Below are 13,604 nucleotides of genomic sequence, written 5' to 3'. Positions count from 1 at the left end.
GATTAGTGCGAGATGATAATTGTTATTTTATGAGAAAGTCGATTTCGTAAGATAATTTCTTTTAATTAGAATTTTAAATGAATTACAATTAGAAAACATTTTTTTTTAATTGACAATTATAATATTTTCTTATTTGCTTTTTAACTGTTCTAACAATTAATAAGTTAATAGATGAAGGGATACATCTGTTCATTAGCGCTGGATTTATGAACGATTTCGTGTCAGTGTTAGACGCGGCAAAGTAGCCGTAGTTTATAACATATTCCTGCGGATTGCGAATTTTAAGAGGTATTTTTGTGCAAAACACGTGGCGCCTGGACGAGATACGTTATCCGTATATAAACGTTTATATTCGCAGTGTGCAACAACTGCTAATCTCGGTTCGGAAAATATACAACGAGCGTGGAGTATTTTTCGAACTTTTAACGTTGAAAAGAAACTCGTACCATCAGACCATACACGTGCGTTTCAACTTCATACGATAAACTAAAATTAAAGAAAATTCCCTATTCAGACAGAAGAAAATATTAAGACGAAAGTTGAACGTGGAAGAAAGAGGAAGGAGAAGCGACGTATAAAATAATCTGTGAAAGAAATAAAAATACTTGTTCAAAAAGAAACATACAATAAGATACAACTTAATATTCAATACACAGGAAACTAGGAGACAAATGTTTATGGCTGCTAAATAATTTAGGAAAAATTAATACATTCTTCCTTTCTAAAAAAGAAAAAACATACTAAAACGGGAATATAATATATCCATCCAAACGAGATGTCAACACGACTTTCACGATTTTCACAAGAATATATAAACGAAATGCTTTTAGAGGAGTTCCAGCAAATTATGCGGAAGCAGTCTGGAGAATGTGTCGAAAGTGCGTGTCGTTTCACCGAGAAATCCTTGCGACCAGCTATTTCCGTCCTGGTCGCGGCGGCGTCTCCCCGTGTTCCAACACCCCCACTGAAGTCACGCGACACGTTCCAGCATAAGGGCTCTCATAAATATCATCCGATGCCTTTGGCCGCGGTTGTCGCCATCGCGTGGTGGCCAATCTCTTTCGTTTTCTAGATGGGAGCGCACTCGCGCGATGGAAACGCGCCATTAAGCTGATTGGATTATTAGAAGGTGAAGAAATGGATTAATCATTGGCATGTATCACATAGCATTCACGGTTCGACCAATGAAAATGATCAGAGAATTGTTAAAAGTGGAATTTGGCTCGATATTCTGGCATTATCGACCAACCTTTTCTTTAAGCATTTTGACATATAGGTGTCTTCTTACAATGTTGTTGGTTTAAAAGAGAGATTATGACAGTCACTTGACATATTTAATGTTACTAAAATATGACTGCTCCTCTTGCGGCAGCTTCTCTCACCAGAAATATCTCTAGTTTCCTAACTGTAAATATATATAAGCTTGTGAAAAAGTTGAAAATATATGAAATGTGTGCAACATATAAAATACACAATATAATGAGAGTAATTATATATGAAAAAAAAATATCTCTGATTTTAAGACAATGTGTAAAATAAATCTAAAGAAGATGAAAATATTTGTTAGAAAAGAAGATACCACGAAAGCCACACACTAGTTATAACCTAATATAATCGCCTAACAAACCTAGAAATTACCTAAACTCACTCTATCGACCACCATTAGCCCCATCTCGTTTACTCGATCGGTAATATTAGATACTTGCATACAATGTAATCCCACAAATAATGCAATCCTTGGTTTTCGTATACCAGATGAAGATAAGAAAATTATCTATTGGCAATTGATCAATGTTGAACTTTCCCTTGTTTTATCCGAATTTTGTATCTATTTCCATGAAGTTCTCTATTCCAATTTTACGAAATTCCAATATAGTACGAGTACAATACGATAGGTGGAAGAATGATGCATGAAATGAACAGAATTTCGTAACTTAAGAAACAAAGTAAATTGGTGTTTTAATCTTGATTTATGTTCTAGATTCTAGAAGATCACGAGTTTCATAATTGTATATTGATACTGCTATCTATATAACGAATTAAGCGTCGAGTATTTTACGTATCTGGGTCAGAAGAGAATACGTAATAAGGAAAAACGACTCGTTTTAGAATTTCTACGTTTGTCTTTCGATGTGATAATCGATAGACTTATAGATATTAATACGATCTATGTAAACGGACCTTGAGGTATCTCGTATCGTTTATAATTTTGGAATAGCGATAAAAAATAATACATTAAGATATTTATTATCTTGAAACCTACTAGCGCAAGTGAATCTATCAGAATCAGAGGAATTGATCAATTTTCATATTACTTTAAATAATTAGAACTTGAGAATGATTATATCAATTGTTAATAATACCAATTCTTTATAAATGATTATAACTTTATCCTGCAGTAAGATACGCGGGAACGAATTCTTTTCTTAACTTCACTTTGAAAATAGAAATAATCGACACAAATTAAACACATCAAGGAGAAAATCTAATATATCGTGTAGATAACAAACTATCCTACAAACTCAGAAGCAAAATACTACGTAAATTAGGAATTCTTAAACACAACCCATCTTATGTTTTTCTATGGAATATATAGCCTGGCATACATATATATATAGAAGATGGTAGAATACAATGTAAATATAAATATTTTTTCCACCATCTTCTAAATATAAAGCAAGTTTAATTTTAAGAATCCACAACTTTTATATAAACATAAGAACAAACGTAGATTTAAAAATCTATTGCTCTACAGATACTCCACAAAATTCTCTCTTATAGGCTCTATAGATTTATTTCAAAACTTTCCCAATCTTCTAAGAAAATCCTTTTTTATCCTTCTGCTACTTACATCATTTTTACCATTCCATTTACTATTGCTAAATTACCAAAAACGAAGCTATACGATAGTTGGGAAAATACTTTCGGCGAATTTTTGGTCGAACGACATATGGGGAATCAAGTTCCGCTACGTTCGATCATTTTATAAATACTCGACGGAAACAGATGTCGACGATAAGTGGAAACGACACTGGCCGCGTACAATGTATCAAGCCGGTGTCAAACTGACGTTCGTGCGCTCGCTCGCGCTTTGAAACCAACGCGAGCTATTTCGTTGTGATAGCGAGGCATCGAGCTGGATCTGTCAGTAATTGCCTTGAGTCGTGAACCGTTATTGTCAGACAAACGTTCCAGCGATCGTAAAGATCATTCGGTAGGCGATCTTGAAATATAAATTTACCGACGTGGAGAACGCGTTCACCGCGTGCCACAGTGCCACGCCACGGCCTTTTCTAACCCGTGTGCAAATCCGCAGGAAGTGAACGCGGTCGCCAGACGTGGGTGTAGTGTATCGTGTAGATGTACGTGTGGCCACCGTTTGGCATCGTACCAACCCGCGTTTCTGGTCTCTTAAGCAAGAAAACGAGACGATACGGCGAACAGGATACGCCTTCGAACGATCTTACCAAGCTTTTTAATTGGTAAAATTAATATCTTTCGATGGTTTCATTTTTATTTCCTTTTTTTTTTTTTTTTTTATTTTTGAAATAGGCAACTTGGAAGAATAAACGAAGATGATTGAAACGGATAAAAGGAAGTCTGTGTTTGGGTAAATGTGATTGGTGCGATCGTGTATTTATACGCGCTTATTTAGCAAAGATAATATTTCTATCTTTCTATTTCGAAGATTCTTAAGATTTTTATATCTTATTTTCTTAATTTTAGGTAGGTTCTTCTTTTATTTAACTTTTATCGTAACTTCTTCTACAAATTCTATTAATTCTTATATAATTGTGAAATTCGTACGTGGTTTTGTGTGCGTGTCTGTGCACGTAAAATTGTATCATTTTCCTTAATTTCTTTTTGCTTTTTCAGCATTACGAAAGAGGATTACTTAATCTGAAGAAGAAAAATGGCGCTCCAGTTTCTAAGGACGGACGAACAAACTGAACGAACAGAGATATATGAGAATATGGTTGAATGGATTCAACGATAGCTTCTGTTGTTTCAACCTGACGAATCCCGTGGCTCTTGAGTGCTTTTCGGCACGAGGAATTCGTAAATATTTCGCTCATATGCTAAAATAAAGCGCCTCGTAGAGTGTGTCAGGTCTTGTAAGCCTCGTTCGCTTATTCATCGGTTGTTATATTGAAAATCGAGATCTCCGATAAAATAACTTTCACCGGTTGATATATTTATCATTTTCTTATACATGCTAAAACTGCTGGGGTAAACAAAGTGACTAATTTATAATATTTCATCGAAAGTTTATAAATTGGCAATGGTGAATTTTTGGAAATTTGAATAATATTTTTAGTAAAATATATCAGTAAAAACTTATTTTTCATTTTACAGAATTTACATCATATTCAAATAATTCTAATATTAAAATACACTAAATATCTTAACAGATTCGTTAGTATATGATCATGACGTAATTTATTGACATACATAAGGTGAAAATGTATCACATAATAATGTTATACTTTAATTTCACGGTTCTCTAACGTATGTTTCATGTTTTAATCAAGCCTCATAGTCAAACAAGATAATCATATCCATCGGTCATACTAAGAAACAGCTATGTATACGATTCAATAAAATTCTTACAAAAGTTTCAACTGTTCTACTTCGTTCCATAAATCTGTCCTGATATACTATCCTTCGATAAATAAACTATATTTTTACACCCGCACTAGCAGAAGTAGAAAAATAAAAAATACAAACACAAATACATGTGGCAAACATGAAAATATCGTACCGGTGTGGAACTATTTTAACACTGTTTAAAATTCGCGTGAAAACAAAAAAAAAAAAAAAAAAAGAAAGAAAAAAGTGCGGCACGTGGGATACGATAAGAAATATTTCCATAAATTACAACGATAAATTGCTCCTGGTTCTATTTTATCTGGAGATTTGCACAACGAGTCACGAGTACACGCAACGGTTCTATGTACGAAGACTTGGAGTTGGAAGCAAGAGAACAGATTAAACCTATCACATTTCACGATATTGTGTTCTAACCGAGGCTTAGATCGATTCCCAGGAGGCTTTTCAAACTTCCACGGAAATCACGACATCCTTTTAATGGCGCAAAGATACGTTTGATCGATATTACGACCTGTATTTTCGTTCTACTTAAATCTTGGCAACTTATGCAGCGGCCATAAACGCAATGCAAGAGATCTGTCAAAGGAGAACCGCACGCGATTCGACTATATTCTATTTGTTACATTACCAGAATATTGTATTTATACTTATAAATAGGCCTCTCAAAATATAAACTGATCAACTTCATTTTCTATTAATTTCTTAATTTCATTATCTAAGTACACGGTTAATAATATAAAATGATTTAAAATAATAAAAAATAGATAGAATGAAAATAATATAGGTAATCATAAATTTTAAGATAAATTTGATAAACTGCATTTGAAATATCGTCACTTTTCTGTGCTTTTTAATTTGTAAAGTTGATGAATGTAGCTTCCGAAGGGTCAAATCCCAATCGAATTCGAGCAAACACGATGCATTTGCATTTCAATAATAATTAGTACATTGATATAAAACTCATGTTTGACAGGAGGTATAAAATACTGAATATTATTATTAGTTAGTTAGTTTGACTAGTTCTAGTGTTAATATTATGAGATTGAATGTATTATTAAATTAATACAAATGAAATATTATCTTACTAATAAGAAGTTAGTTTCTTTCAAATTCTTTCAAATATCACACATTTAGTCAAAGTAGTATCGACCTGAATCAATGCATTTTCCTAGCGATGTAAGAGTTATCAGTATCAGAAATAAAAAATTCTATATGTGAAATGGTGTTGTTACTTTAACCTGCCATAACCATATTTATGTATATCCTTACATATATATATTTCCAGTAACTTTCATCATAATTTTTTCAAAATTCAGACTCGTATGTCTAAGAAAATCATACGAGTAATTTAGTCATTTGTTCTGACCAATAATGACATTTTTTTTTATTTTTAATTATAGATATGACAGATGGAACAAAATTTAATAGGTGATATTAGGTTTCAAAGAAGCGATATTTCATATGCAACTAAATGTATCAAAATATCGTAGTGTTATCTTAATATTTATACATCACAGAATTAATAAATTATTAATCTCGTAATTACTCACCACCCACTCATTTCGACCACCAATTAGACGATGCGATAAATATAACCTTTATCTCGGATGTCTGATTCAAACATGGACGTAAGTTTCGAAAGTTTAAATGGCGTTGGGCGCGTAACGAGAATACAGTTGGAACGCCATCTGGAATCGTTGCTTCCGGTATTGAGCAGCAGTAGAATGGCAGTTGCGCGCAAAAGTCTGTTTATTTACGTGTTGTCGATGATTAATTGATCGCGAAATCGCGTCTACAAGCGATATCCGATGAGTGAGTTCAATGAAAACGAAAACGAGATGGTATAGAGGTGAAAACATAACTAAACAGATTCGCTGAATATAAAAGAAAGAAAACGCTAGTGAATGTCGTGACTGTGGAATTCAGCCTATCATCATCGTTCTAACCTATTTCACGAAACATCGTATTCTTCATTCTGGAATTTTCTGACGCGCTGTCAACGTTTGTTTGCCAACAGTGGTTCGGCATGATGCCATGTTCCCGCAAACGCTGAGCACAGAACCGTGCAAAATTGTTACCATGGCTGACGAAGTACTGCCGGCGAGTTTAGAAAAGCTCGAAATTGATCGTCTCTCATCGAGCTGTCCTCAGTAAGCATTTACCGCCAGAAAGTTCATTTAAAGCGCCTGCTCCTCGCAACTGTCCTATTCTAGTGCCTCGAACATTCTGAATTCTATCGTGTGCGCTCGTTCGATGTATCGGTTCGTTGCGGTTTTGCGACTCAATCCATTTTCAACGCGCGGTCAAGGTCTTCGGTTGAAACCTTACCTCGTTTCAAGAGTTACGCGACAATTTCTTGTTTACCCATCGTATGCGTGCATCTTGTTAATTTGATTTATTAATGATGCAAGCACTCGTGAACACGCATTTTAATGATCGTTACTTCTTGTACTCGATGCTGCGAAATAATAACATCGACTACGAACCGTAAGCAAATGTTTACACATATTTCGAGCAAGTTAAAGGGCTCCTACACAGAGTCATCTACGTTTACGAAATATTGCTCCTCGATAATTTACGCGTCAATACGATAAAGGAAACGAAAATAGAATACAAGTGAAGTGCAATGATTGATGTTCGTCAAAATGTGATAACGTGGATTTATTAAATCTTAAATATAATTTCATTCGATTAGTGTCCCATTTTATCGTGGCTTCGACATGAATTCACGTAGTTGGATGCTATTGCATAAGCAACCGAGTATTAAACGTTTACCAATATCCGATTCAAGGTTACGTGGCAAGAATGATGAATCATCGCGAGATGATTTTAAATCATCATATAGTTAATGTTTTTATAATGTTTTCAAATCACTTTCTTGACAAGATTTTATTGAATTTTATTTACGATATACGAATGTTGAAAGGATTATGCGTTCCTAATAATTATTTTTATTCATCGTAATGTTAATTAACAACGCTGCTTTCTATTGTTTCAGTATTACACCTACTGACAAAGTGAAGTCGTCAAATCCATTTAGAACAACAAGTAAAATCGTCAGTTCTGATTGCAGTCATTTATTTCGAAGACGATTGATACCTGTCAAGCCAACGTTAACCACAAACAGTCCCAGAGGCGTCAAAAGCACAACGAATTTTAAACCATCAAAAAATGAAAGAGTACTTGATAAAAATAAGAAAAACTCGATAATCAAAGAGGCTGTATTAAAATTAAACGATATTGGCACTAATTGTCTTAGTGATAATCTAGCGAATACATTGATTAAAGAAACATGTAAATTTAATATTTCTGTTAGGAACTCAAAGATTTTTGGCCATGGTACGGTCGCAAAGGACTTTAAGACACTAAATATTAGTGAAGACTCTAGACAAGCTAAAGACGATACCAGCATTCAAGATAATTATCAAGCTAGTAGTTTCCAACGTGCACGTAGTAATACGATGCCAAGCTTAAAAAGAGGGCCTGGGCCAGGTGGAGGCAATAACAACAATAATAATATTAACAATAATAATAATAATAGTCAATCAGAAGCTGCTGGTTCTACTGGTCAACCTTCAAGTTCAAATACATGTTCGGTACAAGCACGAATATCTCCACCTTCATGCGATGTTACTATTGACGAGCTTGCCAGCTACTTCGAGGAGTTTGTTCATATTCCAAAGAAGATGTCGCACATGGCAGAAATGATGTATATTTAATTATAATATATTGAATTGTAACAGACAGATTTCTTATACAGTTTTTCAAAGACTAGCATGAGATGCAATGTTTATGCATGATTACAAGTCTAAACACTGTATGTTTGCTACAAATCCAATTTAATTTGGTACCTAAATTATATATAATATACAATAAAACAAAAATACAAAAAAAGTCTGCGTTTTTGTAGAGGATTAAATTTAAATACTATTTTTTTTTTTTTTTTTTTTTTTTGTGAAAATGGTAAAAGAGAACAAAGATGTCGGTGTATTTATTTTAAAAAGCCATTTGTGTCAAACTATTTCATTTAGTTTAATGAAAACGTATTAATGTCTTTGTTTTTTAAATTTTTGTATTATGAAATGAAACATTGGTACTAGAATAAATTTCTTGCAACTAACGTATTGTATTATTAAAACTCCCAATTTACTTGCGCGTTTATTAATGAAAGAATAATAAATCATTATATGGATAAAATATATGAATATCACTTGACACTCATCTGTTAATATGATACATAATATATTTATCTGCATAGGCTTATGGTACTTAATACAATGATACAAAGTAACCATTAAATTACTTAATGATAATAAGCTTTGGTACGTAAACAATGACGATATATTGATCCGTTTTTACTTTAGGTACGAGTGAACCATGTTGACGCGCGGTGTGTATGATCTTGACGAAAGCCTAAATGCATTAAAAAATATCCATCTATTTGGTGTGACGACTGTTTCATTTTTTAACATTTATAAATGGTTATTAAGCAATTTCTGACACGTTAATTTCGTTGGTAGCCCCGCGCAATACTCAAACTCTGTATCAAAAAACATGAGGTTCGTCACTATATCACAGATTTATTAAAATTTCATTTGAACGGAGCCACAACGAAACAAATTTTCAAAAGTAGGCAAGTCGAACCGAACAAGAAGGATTCACTTTATATTTTACGAATTATAGAAAGAATGAAACTATCTTTTCATGGAAACTTGTCTCCAAGCCGAGAGACGCAGTGTTCGAAAAAGGAAATTCGAAATAATACAAAAAGGAAATTATATGGAACCATAGTACGTATTATAATCCATACTTAAAAGATATGCTGAAGCTGTCACACGATTTTACTAATTGTAAGCAGTAAAAATAGTTATTCAATAAGAGTAATAAAAGTAGAACTAGCGTTACGAGTTGCTATTTTGGTAATTATGACGACGAATATTTATAGGCTATAGACAAAAAATTTAACTCGAAGATCGAAATACTTCAACTCGGGAGCCTTAATATAAAGCCTATTATATATTTATTCGTGGCAACGAATGGTTGAAAAAACGTTAAAGGATCGATAGCCTTACATAAACCAACTAGCATATTGAGTATACATACTTTGCTTTGAACTACCGAAAGCACAACGATGACAGAGCATTATTGCATTCGTGATAGCTCCATTAAAGACTGGAACATCTATACGTTACAATCAAGTTGAAACACGCAGCGTCTCCCGACCAGAATTCGATTTCAATGCATCGTGAAATATGTCGATGTAAATTTTTTGCTTGTTTTCGTTTTATTTAAAAATCCTTTGAAATTTATTATTTCAAATACAATAGAAAGGATATATACCTATATCTGCTCGAATCTCTAATTTGAATATAGACAAACAAGTACAAAATCGAGATTGTTTTTGAATTATTATATATATATATATAAATTACCAAATTTATTCTCATGTAACAATCTCGTAAGAAAGATTGAAATTTCAATTACATATGATTCGATATCCTCGTGAAAAATTAGATCGAGCATATATAGTCGTCAAATACAAATTCAAATGCAATTGATCTGTTCCTTTTGTCTAAACAATATCAGTCTCTAGATCCAGTGGAAAGGCCACATGATGCCCTTACCAGTATTTAACATTTAAATATACTACTCTCTTCGTCTTGCTCGGATAAAATGATGTACATGCGACAGTGTTGACATTCAAGATAGAGAAAATCAAATACATTACTTTCTATATATGATGGACATTATTTGCCATCGATTCTCAACGAATCGAATTCGTGCATGATTGTATTTCAATATGAATTCTACCAACTATGGCGACAACATGATCGTTAGCGAAAAATCTTGAGTGACCATTCTCCGTGAGAAACACAACATTTTGATCGGTATAAAACGCTCATAGAAAAAGTTTGTTGGACGTAATACAACTACATTTCTAACACTACGTAAACATGATGCTTTTTCACGTGCATTCACCGCATCATACTATCATAGAATAAATTAGTCAACTCACACAACAAAAGTATGTAGTGTTTGCCTCGCTAATTATAGTAAAAAACATTATATTTATTGGTATACTATGTAAATTGTGGCAATATAATGTCGAGTTCGCGACGAGTCCCGGTAAACTTAACCCACAAAAGTATTCCATATTCGAATCGATATATCAATTGCATCGACATCTGTTTGGAATCATTCGTATTATAGTTTGTTATCAGACAACACTGGTTTGTCAGACGTTCGTGCGTCCGTTTCATGAAAACGCTCGTTTTGTTGAAACGACACGATTTTCTTTCTATTGAGCAATAGTTACGGGCCGTACAAGAAGCATGACATTTTATTGCTCGTCTCTTAATATGTTCACGGCAAAATGCGCGTGAAAAAAATACCACACATTCATAGTTGTAACAATTCACTACACTCACGTACATAGTCGTCTTATCATCGCTCGCACTTTCGTACTTATATTCTATCATTTTCTCTCTCTCTCTCTCTCTCTCTCTCTCTCTCTCAGCTTTTATCCCATTCATTCGTTTAATATTTTTTTTCTTGTTCTTATTCGTTTAAATGTTTTATATATCTAAAGTGTCATAATGGCTCATCTTGCTTATCGTGACATAGTTCAATGTACGCCTAGGGACTTATACGTCTAACGATACGTTCCACGGAGGACGACCATGACGAGACAACGATATACGTCCTCGGGATCGAAACCCTTTCTTATCCGAGAAATATTCTTGTACAACGGAATTACGAAAAAAGACGAGGATCTGCCGGTGTTTCACATCCCGAGGAGATTTACAACTACCTTCATGGGCCTATCGCCTAAACTCTACCCTAACTTGTCGTTTGTATGTTTAGTAGAAAATTTACAATTTTTTTTTTTTTTTCAAACACTTTGTACGAGCAACATCGATGACTTAATTTTTACCTTCAAGTAGTATTTCTAGTATTTTTTATTTTATTTTATTTTTTCTTTTTTCTCTCGATAGGTTCACGTAGTTTCAAAAAAAGTTTGTCACTTCTCGTGGCGACGTGCATTTATATAACGTACTTACATATGTTTGTTTCTGTTATTAGTAACTTCTTCTTACTCGCGTCTTAACGAATTTGAAAAAAGAGGTCTAAATTAATACAATGACGAGACATATTCAGATGTAGGTACATTATCGACTCGCCGTAGAGAACAAATAGCTCTTGGCTTTCCTTTACAGATTGCGATCACAGTAAAAAATAATAATATTTATATATTTATATATGTATATGTATATGTATATTCGTCAGAGAAACGAACGTGTGCTTTCGAATCGTATATTTGGAATACACTGTTCACAGAACAAAAATACACACATCGAAAAAGTTTTTCTCGTTTACGTATAAAACGTACTTAATCTCTCGTATAAAATATTGTCCTACTCGACGTATCGTTCGAAATCAAACGAAAAACTTTGCATATCCTAATTTATTATATTAATAGAATAATTGTATTTTAATACAGGCTTGTGCATTCAATAATTGATGCACAATCTGTGCACTTGGATTTGCAAGGAGTGAATCCAAAAGAAAAAAACAAGATTTGAATTTTAGGAAAAGTCAGTCGCGATTGATTCGAGATCAATGAAGAAGCAATCGCGCAGATTACATAGATGTCGCAACACTTCTGTTTATCTGCGTCGTAATCATACATTGACGGATTAATATAATCGATTACATTGTCTACCATTTAAAATTCTACTTTTTAGTTCTCAACTGTTTCCGTTCTACCGTCTAAACATTATCTTTTTTTTTTTTTTTAATAATAAGATACCTTTGTCAAATATTTTTAATATACTCTCCAAATTGTGAAAATGCTTAATAAATAGCTCAAACGTTGAACGATTTCGTTTTAGATTCTATAATATATATATATCGAATACGTAGCGGGTAGAGAGATTCTATACTCTTATCTTCAGTCGCAACGTTTTGGCTCGTTATTAGTCGGCAGTTATCCACGATTGGTCACAAAAGTTTAAAGTCTCATCGATATACAGTACGAGCAAGACTCAGTTTCATTTTTTCGTTTTTCAGTTCCATGGCACACAAGATCATTGTTCTTGAAATGCTTCCTCGATGACTCTCAATTTTCGTAAGGATAACGAAAGAACACTTCGTAAATTATCCACGATTATCGCAGAATTTTCTTTTCCTTTTCTTCTTCTTCTCTTTTTTCTCTTTCCTTTTTTTTTCTTTTCTTTTTTTTTTGGCAGCGTTTAACAACGATTGCTTCGAAAAATCTGGTAACGTTTACAAAATTCTTCGCTATCAAGAGACAGCTTATAAATATTTCCTGTACCATTCTGTACTTCCGGTAATTCTCCTTTTTTCCAAGTTTCCTTCTTTTTTAGAATTCGTTATTCTTGTTCGCACAGATAATATCTCTGCAGATTTTTTAATATAAAAAAGGACACGGTAAACAACAGAGTCTTCAGATGTATTGCTGGAGATCTAGCAATAAATACCATAAAACTCCATGGCACAGTTAATGTGCGCTGGATGGAAATGACCGTGCGGTACCAGGTGACTCTGCATGTGAGCTGTGTATCAGTCAGTTGGTGGTTCTAGATAGGGTATTTCGCTAGTGACGTTGAATGACTCGAAATAGTGATTAAGGAACTCGAACGTGGGTCGCTTCTCGGGGCTAGCATCCCAGCATTGTAACATTAATCGGTAAATGCTGTCCGGCAGCGGGTGATTCAATGGTTTAGGCATCCGATAGCCTTTATTGATCTGATCGATTACTTCGCGACCCTGCATACCTGTAAAATGAAACGAACGATAGAAGAAATAGCAATAATTATTTTCTATATTTTTAATTGTTCGATAAATTTAATTTATACAAACGTCGATTATTATGTAAGGACCATATTAATGAGAAGATATCAAACAATTGCAATCTTGAACACAAGTTAATAAATATAGTGAATTAAAAACACAGAAAATTAATGAACTTA

At 33.5% G+C, this 13,604-nt stretch overlaps 2 protein-coding genes and 1 long non-coding RNA gene across 6 annotated transcripts in view; 2 read left to right on the top strand and 1 right to left on the bottom strand.

The window, feature by feature from the left end:
• Window positions 1–2,422: 2,422 nt before the first annotated feature.
• LOC139986312 (uncharacterized) lies at window positions 2,423–4,622 on the top strand. Its single transcript, XR_011799617.1, has 2 exons — window positions 2,423–3,482; window positions 3,877–4,622. It is a non-coding gene; the product is annotated as an uncharacterized lncRNA (long non-coding RNA).
• Window positions 4,623–6,307: 1,685 nt separating this feature from the next.
• On the top strand, window positions 6,308–8,731 carry LOC139986190 (uncharacterized). 2 transcript variants are annotated; one of them, XM_072001325.1, is made up of 2 exons: window positions 6,308–6,761; window positions 7,610–8,731. In XM_072001325.1, exons 1-2 carry the CDS (start codon window positions 6,646–6,648, stop codon window positions 8,328–8,330), a joined length of 837 nt encoding a protein of 278 aa, XP_071857426.1. In that variant the 5' UTR covers window positions 6,308–6,645; the 3' UTR covers window positions 8,331–8,731. The 2 variants fall into 2 exon arrangements, with proteins under 2 accessions (XP_071857426.1, XP_071857427.1); XM_072001326.1 differs by lacking the exon at window positions 6,308–6,761 and adding an exon at window positions 6,788–7,098.
• A 105-nt stretch (window positions 8,732–8,836) lies between these two features.
• Src64b (Tyrosine-protein kinase Src64B) overlaps window positions 8,837–13,604 on the bottom strand; it is an 85,979-nt gene continuing 81,211 nt past the window's right edge. For all 3 annotated transcript variants that reach the window (XM_072001316.1, XM_072001314.1, XM_072001315.1), the window contains one exon: window positions 8,837–13,409. In XM_072001316.1, the coding sequence (XP_071857417.1) occupies window positions 13,195–13,409 (215 nt within the window). In that variant the 3' untranslated portion in view covers window positions 8,837–13,194. The remainder of the gene's footprint in view (window positions 13,410–13,604) is intronic.

This window comes from Bombus fervidus, chromosome 4 (genome assembly GCF_041682495.2).
Source record: "Bombus fervidus isolate BK054 chromosome 4, iyBomFerv1, whole genome shotgun sequence".
NCBI classification, from domain to species: Eukaryota; Metazoa; Arthropoda; class Insecta; order Hymenoptera; family Apidae; genus Bombus; species Bombus fervidus.
This window is presented reverse-complemented; position numbering and strand designations above follow the sequence as displayed.

Bases quoted from the DNA above. Each gene is read 5' to 3' on its own strand.
- LOC139986190 (XM_072001325.1), top strand. From the start codon at position 6,646: ATGTTCCCGCAAACGCTGAGCACAGAACCGTGCAAAATTGTTACCATG. The intron at 6,762-7,609 runs GTAAGCATTTAC...CTATTGTTTCAG, and splicing joins CTCTCATCGAGCTGTCCTCA to TATTACACCTACTGACAAAG.